The 16,440-nt window shown below is 37.3% G+C and overlaps 3 protein-coding genes and 1 pseudogene across 6 annotated transcripts; 2 read left to right on the top strand and 2 right to left on the bottom strand.

The window, feature by feature from the left end:
• LOC104770262 (glycosylphosphatidylinositol anchor attachment 1 protein) lies at nt 4,631-8,002 on the top strand. Of its 4 annotated transcripts, none has more exons than XM_010494660.2 (6): nt 4,631-4,898; nt 4,988-5,079; nt 5,436-5,531; nt 5,788-6,590; nt 6,720-6,853; nt 7,008-8,002. In XM_010494660.2, the coding sequence occupies exons 1-6, from the start codon at nt 4,774-4,776 to the stop codon at nt 7,849-7,851; spliced, it is 2,094 nt and encodes a 697-aa protein (XP_010492962.1). In that variant the 5' UTR covers nt 4,631-4,773; the 3' UTR covers nt 7,852-8,002. The 4 variants fall into 4 exon arrangements, with proteins under 4 accessions (XP_010492962.1, XP_010492961.1, XP_010492963.1 ...); XM_010494659.2 differs by having other exon boundaries at nt 4,632-4,898; nt 5,436-5,535; nt 5,783-6,590; XM_010494661.1 differs by lacking the exons at nt 4,631-4,898; nt 4,988-5,079 and having other exon boundaries at nt 5,436-5,535.
• On the bottom strand, nt 8,531-9,977 carry LOC104770261 (basic 7S globulin 2-like). The gene has a single exon (XM_010494658.2). It carries the CDS (start codon nt 9,782-9,784, stop codon nt 8,609-8,611), a length of 1,176 nt encoding a protein of 391 aa, XP_010492960.1. The 5' UTR covers nt 9,785-9,977; the 3' UTR covers nt 8,531-8,608.
• On the top strand, nt 10,491-12,098 carry LOC104770260 (basic 7S globulin 2-like). Its single transcript, XM_010494657.2, has 2 exons — nt 10,491-11,394; nt 11,683-12,098. The coding sequence occupies exons 1-2, from the start codon at nt 10,531-10,533 to the stop codon at nt 12,040-12,042; spliced, it is 1,224 nt and encodes a 407-aa protein (XP_010492959.1). The 5' UTR covers nt 10,491-10,530; the 3' UTR covers nt 12,043-12,098.
• The window catches only part of LOC104770259, an 11,402-nt pseudogene continuing 7,159 nt past the window's right edge, over nt 12,198-16,440 (bottom strand).

Genomic DNA, 16,440 nt, shown 5'->3' with positions numbered 1-16,440 from the left:
GGGCCAGTATCTATCAACTTTGGTCCAAAAAAAAAAAAAAAAAAATAGTATCTATCAACTTTAATTTATTAGCACTCTACAAGTTACGATAAGTCGATAAGCTTAACTTTCTTCTCCATATTTTCTTACTTTTTATATACTAAACCAGGGAAAAGATGTTATAAATGATAATTAAATCTCCTATATAATAAAACCGAAGTACACAACTTTTTGTTGTAGACTATATAATTTTTATAAGTTGGTTACAAAATAAGTTATACATTAAATATAGGTTAGTTACAAAAAATGTTATAAGTTAATTGGTTAATATGTGGGCTATATGAATACAGTTAAGAATATCTCAAAGAATCTTCTTAAAGATAATATTCCATTAATTTATACAATTTCCAAAATAAAATCTTTAATATTTCATATATTGTTACAAAATATATACTATTAGACATAAAAATATATTGTTATGCATAAAAAATAAAATCTTGGTAATTTATCACACTTAATAATGATTACCGAGATCTTATTTAAAGTTAAAAATAACGGGTCATATTAAAATATTTTCATGTATTATTACAAAATATATACTATTAGGCATAAAAATATATTGTTAGGCATAAAAAGTAATAAAATCTTGGCAATTTATCACACTGAATCATGATTACGGAGATCTTATTTGAAGTTAAAAATAACGGGTCATATTAAAATATTTTCACCAAGCATGTTTAAAATTAAAATAAAAACAAACAACAAACATAACTATTTCTCATACAAAATTAACAATATAAAACTTACAAAATATATATTTTTTCAAGTAATCATATTTAGCATATGATTTTATTGCATAATATTTTATCAAAAAAACTTCTAAAAACATTTATATAACAATTTCTTTTTACCATCATATATTTTTTTGAAGAAAAAAAATTCTGTCTTTTTTGACTAAATTAAACGTTGACATAACAAAAATATTGGTGAATAACTTTTTTTTTTCCTTCAATAAGAATAAGAATGTCAATTAAATCAATTGATGTGTCACCACTTTCTTTCTAATTTACTCATTAGTGGATTCCATTAAAATTAAATCACCAACCAATACTAGAAAATTGGAAGAAATATATATATATATATATATATATATATATCAAAACTTGTATATGTGTTTGTGTAGTTATACTAGTATATTTTTAATTATTACTATCATATGCTTTAAACTCGTATAACTATTATAGTTGGAATATGTGTGTTTTATGAGCCAATAAACTAGGAGGGATTGTGGTGATCTGAAAGCAACTTGAACCTAATTTAAAATGGACATGTATCATCAACCATACTTTTGTAGTATTATTGATATTAATAACTTTTGGTATCTTTCTTTCCTTACATTCTTCATCCCGGGAACAAGATATGTCAGTTAAACATTAAACCGCTTTTCTAAAAAATCAATTAAAATAGGCAATTTGATCCCATGTATGATGATGTATCTGTGTACCAGCTTATATATATATTTTTTTTCTTTTGTTTACGAATTTGTAAGAGATTCATGAATCTTAGGTAGCCTTATGTAATTAGGCGTGGATCATATAAAACTCATGTTAAATTAATAATACTTCATAGAAATTTCCGTAGAGATAGATTCAAAACCATGTCCTACAAAATTTAATCAAATAATTTGAATCTTTTGTCATAATAATCTTTAAAAAAACTTTCATATTGGAGCTTTCTTATACAACAGGGGCTGATGCTTAAGTTTCAATTTTTTGTAAGAAAATAAGAAAAGAATCATTTGAGTAATAAACAAATAATGTCAAGAATGAATATTAGAAGAAGAAAGAACAGTGGATCGCCCATTGTTTTTTGTTTGGAGGTTTGGCCCACGGTCTTAATAATTTTGCCTTTGCACATTTCTTCTTTTATTCAATTTGATATCAACATGCATTTGATGCATACAATTTGTTTTTTTCTTTCAGATTACTTGACCTAAATAACAATTACACAAAGATGGGTGAGTTGCTCAAGATTTTCAACCATTTTGTTGAGAAAATGTCACAAACAAGACACAACAAAAAGGAAAACCATAAAGATACATAAATGGTTTGGTGACAACAACCTAGAAATGTAAAAGATAAGACCAAAATTATTTCGTGCCAAATATCAGAGACCACAAGGTGGACCAAAGAATTGTTAAATTATATCGTTTCAAAGTTGTTGTCTTAATTGGATTTCTTACTGTTAATAATTTGATAATGAACACACTGATTTATGTTTTTTAGTTTTTTCTTTTTAGATTATGTCCGCTTCAAACCGATGGTTCTTTTCGATTAGTTTTAAATGGAATCGACATTACCTACATTGGATAATATACATGCATCAAATGCTTTTGTATTATGCTATTTTTTTATATATATTTTGGATTCAAAACTAATTAGAAATACATAATTTATTAGATTTTTGTATACTTCTAGTCTTCTATTTTATAAATGTGAGGTTTCTGAAAGTTATCAGATACTTTTTTTTTTGTTTTTTTTTGTTTTTTTTTTTTTTTTCTCTTTTTCCATATATTTAGTGGACGTTACTGCATATTAACTCGAGAGATCAAAATACCATAACTTTATTTTCCGTGTCACTATACATGTCAGTAATTTCTTTTTGTGAAAAAAACTCTACCAAAACCACATTATGTGAAACCGGAAGAATTACAAAGCCTCCAATAAATTTCGTTTCAGACACTATTCTTGATTTTATGATATCATCACTACACCTAAAATAAGAGCTGCATGCAATATTTGAATGGAAAATGTTTATAACTTTTTTTAAAAAATAATATTGGATAGTTTTCTATTTATATAGTATGTTTTTGGGTGAACAAAAAAAAATAAAAAAAAAATAGTATGTTTTTGACTTTTCGATAATATATATGCAAACTATATTAATATCATATACACACAAAAAAATCAAGACGCAAAATTAATAATAAAATATATATATATATATATATATATAATATACATTGAATGCCAAACAATGACTGGTATCATTTTATTTCTATTGATGTTTTAAAAGTCATTATCATTTTATGTTATTTAAAACATTAGAGCCACTAGTATGTATTCTTTTTCTTATTTACTAAAACAATTGTAGAAAATCAAAAGAAAGACTGTGCAAAGCCAACCATGGACCTGGGAGTGGGAACTACAAAAGTTGAAAACGACTTTGATATTGTTTTTGCAAACACGAAAATTATCTCATTAATTTCAACATCACATGTATACAAGATTTGTTTTTGCCAGATACCATTATTCAACTTAATAATTGGTATTAAAATGATACGTGTCAACAGTATTTCTTTACGTGTTAACAACTTATTAATCCTCTGGAAAATGTTTTTTGAAGCTTGAAAATGATTTGTCCATGTCAAACTCTGAGTCTCTCTAGTTTAAATCTTGAATACTTAATCGTAGATACATATTAGGTACTCGTTAGTAAAAGGAGGATCAAAATCACACATTATAAATACAAAATTACACAATAAAAATATTTTCTTCTTTTTCACAGCAAAAAAAAAAAAATACAGGAGTTAGAACTTCTTTTGTTTGACAAAAAAAAAAAGAGTTAGAACTTCTTTTCTTTTTGGGAATTTGGAATAAAGAATTAAGATCAAAATTTTCTTGAGCTCAAGTCTTCATTTATAGCTTTGAAGGGAAAATTAAGTTCAATCTTATGTGTGTTTCACTATATACAGAGATATGCAATATAATATACTACAGTAAATATAATTTATAGGATAAGAAAATCTTAATATTTCACTTATAACATTTTGAGTTGCTAACATTATTAGAATTTTGAACATGATGAATTGATGATTCCTAGATATTTTAAAAACCAATACGGTGCAAAGCAAATGAATTAAATCTAGAGGATTACGTATCATTCAAATGAACAATTCTTATTGGACCATGAGTTGATATATCATCAAAAATTGTCACCCATCTCAATCACCTTAGCTTCGATCATCTATAATAATGCATCCCCACAAAACAATTCCTATAAAGATGTATATATATCTGATATTTAAATTATTCTTCTTCTTCTTTTTTTTTTTCGGATAATATAACGACTTTTTCGATTTCTTTATTGGCAGTTTCTACATTTTCTTTTCTTTTGATGCGATAATAATCGACTGTTCTGTATCCCACTACTAGCTCCATTCCCACTTCCCATCTTGCTATGGAGTATTATAGAACATACCATATCTGACATGTATCTTGACGTACCATTTCTAATAATGTATATTGTCATTTATATGTGAAACAGTAGATCTCAAAATTATACTACTATAAATGAGTTTGGTCATTCATAACATGTTTTTAAAGCACTATAGATGGCCGTTTGTTTAGATCTATGATCTATCTAACACCGTTTGGATTCATCTAATACTAGCTTTTAAGACTTTAATCGTTATCTAAACAACTTTTAGTTAACTTAAGTATGACCATTAGTGAAAACAATTCTAATTGGCATGTAAGAGAGTACTGCACCATCGTAATCTGAATAAAGCCCAAATCAAAAAATCCAATAGAAAAGCCATCTAACTTAAAGCCCACACCATCCTAATCGGGCTAACCCGAATTGACCTGACCCGTCGTCTACAATTCCCAAAGCCACGCGATTCTGGATCATCCCCAAGCTTCTCTTTCAGGCAGTCGCTAAAGTCCCCGGAGACCAGAGTTTGTTGGTTGACTCAACTCAAATATCCCGATATTAATCGGAGATCTGTGGAATATGGCGACGGAGAAGCGGGATAAGGAGGAGGAGGAGGTGAAGACCGATGATGGATCTCTTAAAATCAAACCGAGACCGATCGTGCAGCTCGGAATCTTTCTCGTCGCTCACAGTCCCGTTTTCAGGTGAATGTTTTCACCATTATTTATATTCTGTTTCTTTTAGTTTCTATGTGTTGGTTCATTGATGCTTGCTCTGATCGTGTTTCTTCTAGTGTGGTTTTCTCTGCTGCTGGGGTTTTGGCGTTGCTAATTTTACCTCTACTGGCAAAGAACACTTACATCTCCGAGAATGCTCTAATGCCAGGTTTTTTTTTATCTGCATACTTGAAAAACGCTTTACAAGTTCACACTTGGATTCAAGTCTCGTTGTCAGTTTATTATTAGAAGAAAAAACTTACTGTTTCTAGGATTTGGTTATCTCGTGAGTCTTGATAAAAAGTAGAGTGTGAATCATACGAATGATGTTAAACTTGATTCTGAACAGTTGGGATTAGCTAGTGTAGCCTACTTGACATTGAGGGTGTTAAATTAGTGTTCTATAAAACTGGAATCTGTAGGAGGGTTTAAAGCTGTTAAGTAATGTGAGTTTATGGCTTGCCAACTTCAAGTGAGTTGTTATTTTTGTGCTTTAAATTTCCTTTTTTTGGCTCTGTTCTTTAGGCTCTGCAAGGTCTATGCTCTCGAATCGTGATGTTTCTGATGGGAGCAAACTGGTGAAGGATATAAAGAACTATAGGTTGAATCATGAAGGCCAGGGTGTGTATGTCTTCTCTCCATTGCAATTCTTTCCAGTTTTCTCATGCAATGCCTATGAAAAAAAAAGAAACCTAGAAAGTTATTTGTTCTTCTTTATACTTGATTCTTCGAGTATTGAAGGTCTAACTGTGCATAGTCCACGATTCTTTTCTGCAATTCCATTTTTTTTCAGATGCACCAGTTGACATTCTTCTGTTTCTGTCCTTGTCCAAGTAACTTATGATTCGCCATTTGTTTGACTTTTTGTGTAGTGAAGTCCAGAAGCTCATTGGAAAATACATGTCAGAAATGGGTGCAGAAGTTTATTATCAAAAGTTCCATCCTGAAGGGAATCAATTTCACCCCCTGCACTTTTTCTCCGGTCCTGATTCATATACACTGCTAGATAATGTCAGTTGTGCTTCTTATGGAGTCAATGTTGCTGGGATTATACGAGCCCCTCGTGGTGATGGGAAAGAGTCTATTGTGCTGGTTACTCCTTATGATTTTATAAATGGTGGAGATTACGAGGCTTTGTCTTTAGGCATTACTGGTACTCTATTTTCCTTGCTCGCTAGAGTTACCTGGCTCTCCAAAGACATAATATGGCTTGTTGCTGATTCTCGTTATGGAGACTATAGGCCTGTTGCTGCGTGGTTAACTGAGTACCATTCACCCTCATTTAAGGACTCGGATTTGCTGAAGTGTGGCGAGCTAAATACAGCTGATAAGTTCAGACGAGCTGGAACAATGGCTGCTGCTTTGGTTTTGAAGGTTGATGGTAGAAGTGAAAGGTTTGAGGACACACTAAGTATCTATGCAGAGGCATCTAATGGGCAGATGCCAAATCTTGACCTCATCAATGTTGTAAATTACTTAGCGGTGCACAGGCAGGGGTTTTATGTCAAGGTGGAGAAGGTTGTATCGTTACTTTCCTCTAGTTGGCTAAAGATTATTGGGGAAATATTTGAAGCTGTTGGGAAATTGGCGCATACGTTAAATCCGGACTGGAATTTTGGTATCCCAACCGCAGACTATCTTGAAGGCAGTGCTACCCTTGCAAGTTCACTATACTCCCAGGTAAAATGTATAATCGATCTGTCCATAATTAAGTTCTTGAGGTTGCAGTCACACTTATACATTTTAATAAGGAAAGACCTTGAAAGTTAACAGAAAGTTTTTCTTTCTTTTGTTATTCATTCTCATCAGGCCCTTGGTATCCCAACTGGTCCTCATGGAGCTTTCCGCGATTATCAAGTCGATGCAATTACCTTGAAAGTTTCACCTAGATTTCCTCCTGACAGTAAGACAAGACAACATGATTTTTTCCTACGAGGTGCCAAGTGAGTTTTTGTTTTTATATTTCCGTCTTTCCCATTTTATACAATACACCTGCCTCTGCTAGTGTATGTGAATATTATTATGCTAAAAACTACAATACATCATTAGACTCTGTCTGAGTGTTGATGATAGCTCTGTGCTTTCTCTTAAACGCAGGTTACTGGAAGGGACTATAAGATCAGTGAACAACCTCCTCGAGAAGTTTCATCAATCGTTTTTCCTATACCTTTTAACTTCGCCAAGCAAATTTATCTCTGTAGGAGTCTACATGATTGCCTTTGCCCTTCTTGTAGCCTCTCTTCCAATGGTCGCAGCCTCTTTATATATTGATGGCTGTAAGGCTCTTAATAATTCCACGCTTAACCCTGCCGGAAACTTCAAGTCTTGGAAATGGCTAGATGCAGCCAAACAGGTCTTTGCTTTGCACTTGTTCGGTTTAATCGTCACGCTGCTTCCTTATTTCATCTGTCAAGTACCGGGCCAACATTCTCCAAGTAACCGCTCCATCATGTGGGGCACTACCTCTTCGTCGCTTCTCCTTATAACCTTTGCCACAATCCCGGGTTGCTCTCCGTTCTCCTCTCGGCGTCATGGAACCAACTGGGCTGTCTTGAAATCTGTGACCATCTCAGCTGCCTTCATTGGTCTGTGTCTCATGTCTATAATCAATTTCGCCACTGCAGAGATTGGAGCGTTGCTACTCGTGCCAACGTGTCTAATAGTTCAGCCGATAAAACCCGCTTTGAGATCCAGACGCATTAAGAGCCTGTTGGGTGCGTTCTGCAGTATGGTGTTGCTGACGATCGGTTTCCCGGTCATGCTTTTTGCAATCTCTAAGGGGTTGTTTGGAGAAGGGCTCGTAGGGTTAAGTCTTGGAGGAGAGTTCTGGACATGGTTAGAGTCGTTGTGGGCGTGGAAGAGTGCAACATATCTATACATAGGTATGGTTCACCTTCCTTGCTGGCTCCTTTGCCTCTGCATCTTGTTTCATCCTTCTTAATTCTTATTTTTACATCGCAAGTTACTTTTATTACCTCTTCACGCTGATTAAGATTGTTATGTTTTCTATTTGTCGCATGATAATGAGCTATTAGAGGTCTTATGTATCGCTAAAAAACTAAAAATTCATGAAATGAATGTAGTTTTTTGTATTGGCTTTTGGGTTTGAAACACTATTTACTTCAAACGTTAGAAAGAAAAGTTTTAAAACTAAACAGAAAGCAATAAACTATGCTTCGAATCTATTACTATTAGCAATGTTCAAGAAAGCGCAACGTCTAGCGTTTAGAATGCTTAATCGGAGGCTAGGCGATTTTAGGCGGTTTAAGCGTTTTCAACGTACAACATTATATATGTAATATTGTAGACAAAAATATATGTTAGATAAATAAAAGTAATAAACTATAAACAAAACTTAGGAAAAAATGTAGTTTTTAATTGATATCAACAACATATAAAGATTTGTAATTATATATATGAATGTAAAACTTTAAATTTTAATTATATATAGTTAAAAATTAGATAAATATATTAAATCGAAATATATGTGATTTTAGGCGGTTTAGGCGGTCGTCTAGGCGTCGGTTGAGCGCCTAGGCGCGCCTAGACGGCGCCTAGGCGACCGCCTAGACCGCTTTTTCGAACACTGACTATTAGTACAACAAATGCGTGAAAACACAGAGACAAAGTACAAACAAAAGAGATCAAAATTGAAGATAATATCTACCAGTTAATTAGAAGTGTTACAGAGGTTGGTATTACAAGGAAGCTGTATCAGAGTGTGTTCTTTGTCCAAAACCCATCATTGAGTTGCCCAAATCGAAATCCAATATCAAGCCTTCCAATTGTAACCCACCCATAACAATCGGGTTGACCCGAATTGAGCCGCCGTCTAAAATCCCCAAGCATCGGACTCCACCACCAACATCCACCATTAGATTCTTCCCCTGAATCCTCCACCTCACCATCTCGCTCTGCAACGCCAGATCCACCGCCGGTAATTCTACCTCACTCTTGAAGCAGAGCCCGAACGGTGCGACGGGAGCCACAGGTGTAGCTTCAGTCGCAGCTTTAGCGTAAGCTTCAACGAACACCGTGTAGATCGAGCTCTCCAGCATCGTGTATGGAACAACCGTACTCAGCTCTGCCGCTAACGGACCATCCACGGAGAGCTTTTCCCCGTTGACTCTGATCGATTTCACGTTAATTACGTAATCGCCACTCGAGCCGGTTAACAGAGGCGTGTAAACCAACGATCTAGACGCATCGACTCCGAAAACCTCCTCAACCGAACTCGTCGACACGACGCCGTCTAAGGGCGACAGGTAAATCGTTAAACGACGACGATCGTTAGTTACGGCAGCGAGTTGGGAAGGGAGAGAGATCTGGGCCCTTCCTAAGCCCATTACTCCACGGGCTCCACTAGCGAGCCCACGTAACAGCCACGGTGGGGCACAGGCGAAAAGCAGATCAACGGTTCCCGGAGAAGTAACAGATCCAAATGACATGACGTCACTGAAAAGCTCTCCTCTCGCCGTAATCCCAACGGCGCCGTTTTTAACAAGCAATTCGCAATCCTTGGCGTCTCCACGCGATGATGATGATGATGACACTTTTCCATTCCCAGCTTTAGCCTTAAGACAGCCGCTAGAGCTGCCGGAGATAAGACTCCGTGACGACGACGAACCATGTCCAGAGGAACAATCAAACCAGAGAATCGAACCGGCGAGATCCACGACGAGCTTGACCGGCTGGTGAGAGTTACCGAGGCGAATCTGTGCGACGTATTGACCGGTTGGTAGGTCTTTAAAAACAGGGAAAACGAGTCCGTTGAGGGAGTCAGAGATCTGAGATTTGGAAATTATTAGAGCGGAGAGGAATGATAAGACGAAGAGGTAAAACAGAGAAGAAGAAGAAGAAGAAGCAGCAGCCATTAGAAGAAGAAGAGTGAAGAGAGATGATGGATCTGGACGGTTTTTGAAGGATTTGTTATGGTTTGGGATGCGGTGGGCCGACGCTGGTTTTAGGAGGAGGGGGAATGTGAAACGATAAGGATTGGTTCATTTTAAGGTAAGTGCTGAGTAGACTTGTTGTGTCGTTTCGCTCTTTGTGGGGACTCTTTTGTTTTGGTCAATGTTTATCCATTTTTATTTCTTTTCAAAAGGAACTTGGCACGTGTATTAGAGCTTTAAAAAAAAAATTAGGAATATCCGTAAAGTTTATACCCAACTTGTACTTACACCACCGGTCGGGAGTAGTTGGTTTGGTAATGGGAAAATGTGAAGTTGGGCTCATTTATATATGGGCCTTGTTTGGTGTGTGATATGATCTAATTTAGTTTGATCCCATGTTGTGTACGTTATCACTAGAACTACACATTATAAATTTCTATCATCCTCTTTAAGTCTTAACATTTCATTACCTAATAGTTTGGATTTGTTATGAGTTTCACGATCCAGCAAGACTTTCTGCTATCTGTAGGTCAGATCTAGGATTCAACAATCTAGTTTGAAAAGAAAAACAAATACTATCTCTTGACCCTTAGATTATATGACCTATTGACCCTTAGTTTTCTCTGTACTCAAAAATAAGGTTTACGGTCTATAATATACCATACCTCAGTAGTCCATCTGCATCACAAGCAAACATTCATTTTCATTTACAAGAGAGAAACACAAAGATGAGTAGCCTCACCCTCACACGTTTCATACTATTTTTCTCAATTTTCGCCACCATAACTCTGAAATCAAATTCTCAGTACCTTCTTCCGATCACCAAACACGAACCCACAAATCAATTTTACACCACTTTAAACCTCGGATCCGGTGGGACATCTTCCTCGAACCTCCTCCTTGATTTCGAAACCAACCTCACGTTGGTCAACTGGAACATATTCAATCCTCCACATTTTGTCAACAACCTCGTGATTTGCAAAAGCTCCACATGCAACTCCATCCCCGGCAATGACTGCGACGCCAACGGACTATTCTGTGTTTACCGACAATCAAGCCTTCTAGGTCAAAATGTCGGCGTAATAGGCGCTGTTGTCCAAGCCACAGTAAACATCTCCACCACAGACGGTGGCAATCTCCTCTCTCCATTCACCGTCCACCCCTTCACACTCTCTTGCGTCGGAGGGGAACCATTACAATCCCTTCCTCCTCTCGTCTCCGGAGTTCTAAGTCTTTCTCCCGTAACTTCGTCGTTCACCAAACAGGTGACGTCATTGTTTGGAGTTATCCCTACATTCTCTCTCTGCTTGCCTTCTTCCGGCACCGGTCATTTCTATATGGCCGCCGTTAACTACCTCATCCCACCGTTCAATAGCGATGATCCCATTCCGATGACTTTGACACCGTTAAAAAACATAGACACAGGGAATTATCTAATCGACGTCAAATCAATCTACGTTGACGGAACTCCTTTGTCGTTTAACCCTAATTTGCTTGCGGGCGGAGCTAAGCTAAGCACAGTGGTTCCTTACACCGTACTCCTCACCGATATCTACAATGCTCTTGCTCAGTCCTTTACACTCAAAGCCAAGGTATTCAAAACAGACTCTTTAATTATATACTTATATCAACAAAATATCATATTTTGATATTAGACTTTGATTTCAAAGATAAAAGCCACGTGAATATTTTAAATTTAGGCGTGTATTTAAAGTATAAACTATAAGAAAAAAATATATTAAATATATATGATTCCATAATCTCTATCTCATGCACAAAATATCATGTGTTACTTTAAATAACAAAGGAAATGTTTGTATGTTGTGTCTAGAGGAAAACTAATTAATTTCTGTTTGTATTTGGGGTTTAACTTTTTTCAGTCAATGGGAATATCTAAGGTTCAAGCTATTGCGCCATTTAAAGACTGCTTTGACGCACGCGCTGCAGGGAAGAACATGACGGGGCCGAATGTGCCTGTGATAGATATTGGGGTGCCAGGGTGGGGAGGAGAGGTCAAGTGGAGTTTTCACGGTGCCAATACGGTGGTGAACGTGACGGAGACAGTGATGTGTTTGGCGTTCCTCGACGGTGGACAGAACCCGAAGGACTTGATGGTGATTGGGACACATCAGCTTCAAGATCATATGCTCGAGATCGATTTTAGCACATCCCTTATGGGTTTGAGTGACTCACTATTGCTCCATAACACTAGCTGCTCCACGTGGCCTTCCGAAAACTAAAATTTGACCACACATGACAATAAATAAGATTGTGATATGATCGACTCTTGAGTCTTGACGTTTCAGTTATTAGTACACTCCTTTGGTATCATCGTGCTTTTTGGTATTGTACCATGTATCATGTATGACACGTTTTCTATGATACACCCAATCGAAATCGAAATCGAAATAAATTAGCATCCGTTTCTCTTAAATATCGTTTGTTTAACTTTAACTTTAACATTCTAAAGTTAACTGATCTGTTTTCTATATAAATTACTAGTACAAATGTGACAACTCATTCGACCGTTCTCTCTCGTAATGCTTTGAGAGAATCCATGAAGAGAAAAAATATTACCCTGTCTCCACAGAATCTTCTACTCAAACAACAAGACTCTTGTTACAAGAGTATTTAAAGTCCTTTACTTGGTGCATTCCGGTAGCTTCCGAGCATAGACAAGCACCATCATAAAATCCTTTGCAGAGGAACCTACCGATGCAGCAAATCGTTCATGGTTTGAACTTTTCTGCAGCCATAGATCTGTTGGAGATTGAATCTTCTGATTAAATCCTGAAACAAAGAAAGCTTTAAGTGAGGAGAAGAAGAAGAACTGAGTAAAGCAAAGAAAGCGAAGAACAAGAAGAAGTTGTCNCAGAGAACAACCAAGAGCAAAAGAGAGAAGGGTTTCAAATCCCTAATTTAAAATTTTGGGGATTAACCAAATGAATCAAGAGGGAGTGTTGGAAGTTGATTAATTGGTTAATCCTGCAAGTGGAGTAAACAAAGAGAAGAGTAAGAAGAGGATGAAGAGAAGAAGAAGCAAAGCGGACAAGAAGATGAAAGTGTCGTGACAGCGAATGAGCAAGAGTCAACGACAAGGGAAAAAGTCAACAAGGAAGAAGAAGTTGGACTTGTGTGTTTTGTAATAAGATGTTTGGGCCATAAGTGAATTAAGCCCAATGTATTAAGTGGGTTTGGTTGTTTGTAGCATAGTAATTAGGTTAAGAGGAAGAAGTAGTATAAAAGAGATGTAATGTTGTAAGTGAATATTATCCAAGTTTAACAATGTAGTCTTTGGAGTAAAACCGCTTCTTGTCTCATCTCTAACAAACAAACCAAATCTGAGAGATAGAGAGAGCAAGACATCTAACCTAAGAGAGTTTAGAAGTAAGAATTCCAACATGGTATCAGAGCTGAAGATCCCTGGAGCCTGCAAGAAGAAGAAGGGGTTGAGGTCGAGAGGGAGAAAAGGCAGTCTAGGAAGAGACTGAAGAATAAGGGAAAGTGAGGGGATCTGTTCGGACCTGAAGCTTGGTTAGAGAAGACCAACGGATCCCAGAGAAAGGAGGTAGTGATATGCGGCTAGAGAAGCTGCTCAATGGAATACCTGCAGCCAAGTGAGAGGCTGTGAGGGAGAAGAAGAAAGCTGCCGTAAGAGGAAACGGCAAAGAGAAAGAAGAGAAAGATGGAGCAGCTCATCACTGAGAGGTGAGCTGAGTGAAAGAGTAAAGATGGAGCAAACCTGAGACGGTGAAGCTCCACCACAGTTTAGGTCTGAGCCGGCGTCACAGAGAAGATGTCAAGAGCCTGCGACCTGAGAAAGGCATGAGAGGGAGCTGTTCATTAGTGACAGATGAGCAGAGATGGAGCCTCCATGAAGTCGTTCATCACTGAGAGATGAACAGACCTGAAACAGAGAGGTGAAAGGTTAGGAGAAAACCTGAAACCTGAAACAAAAGAAGGAGAAGCAGCTCAAAGGCTGTGAAGAGAAAGAAACCCAGCACATTGTTCAAAGCAAAGCTTGTTGGGAGAGGAAGGAAGAAGCCTGCACAAGGATAAGTGTAAGGCTGAGAAAGAAAAGAAAAAAAAATAAGAGAACAAAGAAGAGCAAACTGAAACTGTCAAAGAAGAAAAGAAGGAAAAGGATGTGGTGACAAGAGCACCATCAGCTACCACAAAGACTTTTACACCGCACCTTCAAGAGCACCCAAGAAGGCGAGGAGGTCTCTAGAAGAAGCTGTGGAGATAGTGCGGATGTGAAGACAGAGTTGTGGGGTGATTTCTTTTCTTGTTCTGACATGGTGAAGTGAAGCTTGAAGATGCTTGGTGAAGTTGAGGATCCATGTGGTTCTCCAACTGAAACAAAAAGAGAAAAGAAGCCAAGGTTAGAGAAAGACCAAAGCCAATAGTGGTGTAAAGAATCAAACAAACCAAATCGGGCAGAGCCGAGGTTGATGAGTCAAGAAACCAAAGAAGGCTAAGGTTAGAGAAAAACCTTTGTGAAAAAAAAAAAAAAAAAAAAAAACTTGTAGCAGAAGAAGCTGAAGCAAAAGAGGAACGGAGGCACCACATCAATGGTGACAAAGAAGAGTGGGGCTGAAGCAGAGAAAAAAGCTCAGTCACCAATGAAAGGAAGCTACAGCCATGAAAAGAAATTCTCATGAGGTTAGTGTGAATAAAATCAAAGTTCAAAGATCAACAAGACTCAAATTCAAAAGAGATGGATTGAGAAAGAAGGTTGAGGCTGAGAACAAACTATGTGAAGCATCAAACCAAGAGGGAGAATCTGTAGCTGAGGTTGAAGATGAGAGAGGTATGCTTACGTTTGGAAAAGTTTTTGATTACTCAAGTTGTGTTGGAGATTCTGGAAAAACCAAATAGACCAAGGTTAGAAAAAAGCTTTAGGTGATGGTGAAAAGAACCAAACAGACTAAGGTCAACCAAAGTGATGGTTTAGAGAATGGAAATGCACAACTTGGTGATCAAAGAAGACTCAAAGTAAAGAAAGGGAGAATGCATACCTGAGGTTGAGAGAGCGACAGAAGCTGTTGGAGAAACAGAAGCTGTTGGAGAAACAGAGATCAAAGTTGAAAATCAAACAGAAAAAGAGAATGCTTACCTAAGAGTGAAAGGGAGAAACAAGCTGGATGGAGAGGCTAAGATCAAGGTCGATACCAACAGAACAAAGAAGAAGAAGCTCACCACAGAGGGAGCTTAGCCGGTTGCACAAAGCGTCGAAGAAGACGTGAACAAGAGTCACGCACATGTTGGTGATCGAAGAGGACACCAAACTGAACAAGAAAGCAGCTCACCGAAGAAGGAGCTGAAGCTAGTAAAGAGCTTGAAGGAGACTTGCAGGGACAGAGATTAAACACAAGGCTGAAGTGTTACCTGCAAGGAAACAAATTGGTCAAGAAATTGATCAAAGAGAAACATGGAGAGAAAGCGAAGGAAAACTATCAAGAGGTGACAAAGAAATTCGCAAAAGAAAAGCTGGATCAATGGAGATTCAGGTCAAGAGGGAGAAGAACTAGCTTGGTAATAAGCTCTGTCGACATTGTGAAAGAGGAACTATGGAAAATGGTGATGTCGGGCAAGAAGCTAAAGCTAGAAAAGAAACAAGGGAGAGGTAAGGAATTATCTGTGTGTGGAGAACATAGAGTCTCCATGAGGAAGAACTGAGATGGTGATGGTTCGACTCGTCCGAAGAGACTGACGTGAAGCATCAGCTCCGTTGAAGAGGGAGGCAAGAGTGATTCTACTACAGAGCACCTGCAGAAATCCATGGAGAATAAGAGCAAGAGAGAGATCAGAGACAGCAGTACAGCACAATAATCTGCAGGGAAAAGAGTCTTAGTTTTTCAATTGGGTTCAAGCACAATCGATTGAGGAAAGTCGAAACCGGAATCAAAAACCAAGAGAAAGTGATGATTCTGAAGCAAATTGAAAAGCTTGTGAAGATTGAAGCAATGAGGGAGCAAGAGAACTCACTATTGGATTGTGCCAATGTCGCAAATGGATTTCCACAGGGAGTGATGCGTGAAGGTTCAGTGTAAGAGGGAGTGAGTGAACTTAACAGTGAACCTTGCTGATGTCGTGAAAAGAATTTGTCCAAGGGAGAAGGCGAATCATCAGAAGAACAAAGAGCATGGGATTCAAATCCCTAAATTTGTTTTTGGGGATTTAATCGAAAGATTCAAGAGGGAGTGTTGGAGATTGAATCTTCTGATTAAATCCTGAAACAAAGAAAGCTTTAAGTGAGGAGAAGAAGAAGAACTGAGTAAAGCAAAGAAAGCGAAGAACAAGAAGAAGTTGTCGTGTGACCAAAGGAGGAAGAAGAGTCAACGACACAAAGGGAAAAAGAAACAAGTCAACAAGAGAGAAGTTGGGCTTGTGTTTTGTAATAAGGCTATTGGGCTGTAAGTGTATTAGGCCTACAAATGTTAGTGGGTTTGGTTGGTTAGCTATAGTAATTAGGTTAAGAAGGAAACCTAAGTATAAAAGTGTTGTAATGGTGTAAGATAACATTATCCAAGTTTAACAATGTAGTCTTTGGAGTAAAACCGCTTCTTGTCTCATCTCTAACAAACAAACCAAATCTGAGAGATAGAGAGAGCAAGACATCTAACCTAAGAGAG

Source organism: Camelina sativa, chromosome 20 (assembly GCF_000633955.1).
Source record: "Camelina sativa cultivar DH55 chromosome 20, Cs, whole genome shotgun sequence".
Classification (NCBI taxonomy): domain Eukaryota; kingdom Viridiplantae; phylum Streptophyta; class Magnoliopsida; order Brassicales; family Brassicaceae; genus Camelina; species Camelina sativa.
The sequence above is the reverse complement of the archived record's forward strand: the minus strand, read 5'-3'. Positions and strand labels throughout refer to the sequence as shown.

Excerpts from the sequence above, each read along its gene's own strand:
- LOC104770262 (XM_010494659.2), top strand. The coding sequence starts at position 4,774 with ATGGCGACGGAGAAGCGGGATAAGGAGGAGGAGGAGGTGAAGACCGAT. Across the intron at positions 5,536-5,782 it reads AATCATGAAGGCCAGGGTGT|TGAAGTCCAGAAGCTCATTG; the intron begins GTATGTCTTCTC and ends CTTTTTGTGTAG. Across the intron at positions 6,591-6,719 it reads CAAGTTCACTATACTCCCAG|GCCCTTGGTATCCCAACTGG; the intron begins GTAAAATGTATA and ends CATTCTCATCAG.
- LOC104770261 (XM_010494658.2), bottom strand. The coding sequence starts at position 9,784 with ATGGCTGCTGCTTCTTCTTCTTCTTCTTCTCTGTTTTACCTCTTCGTC.
- LOC104770260 (XM_010494657.2), top strand. The coding sequence starts at position 10,531 with ATGAGTAGCCTCACCCTCACACGTTTCATACTATTTTTCTCAATTTTC. Across the intron at positions 11,395-11,682 it reads CCTTTACACTCAAAGCCAAG|TCAATGGGAATATCTAAGGT; the intron begins GTATTCAAAACA and ends AACTTTTTTCAG.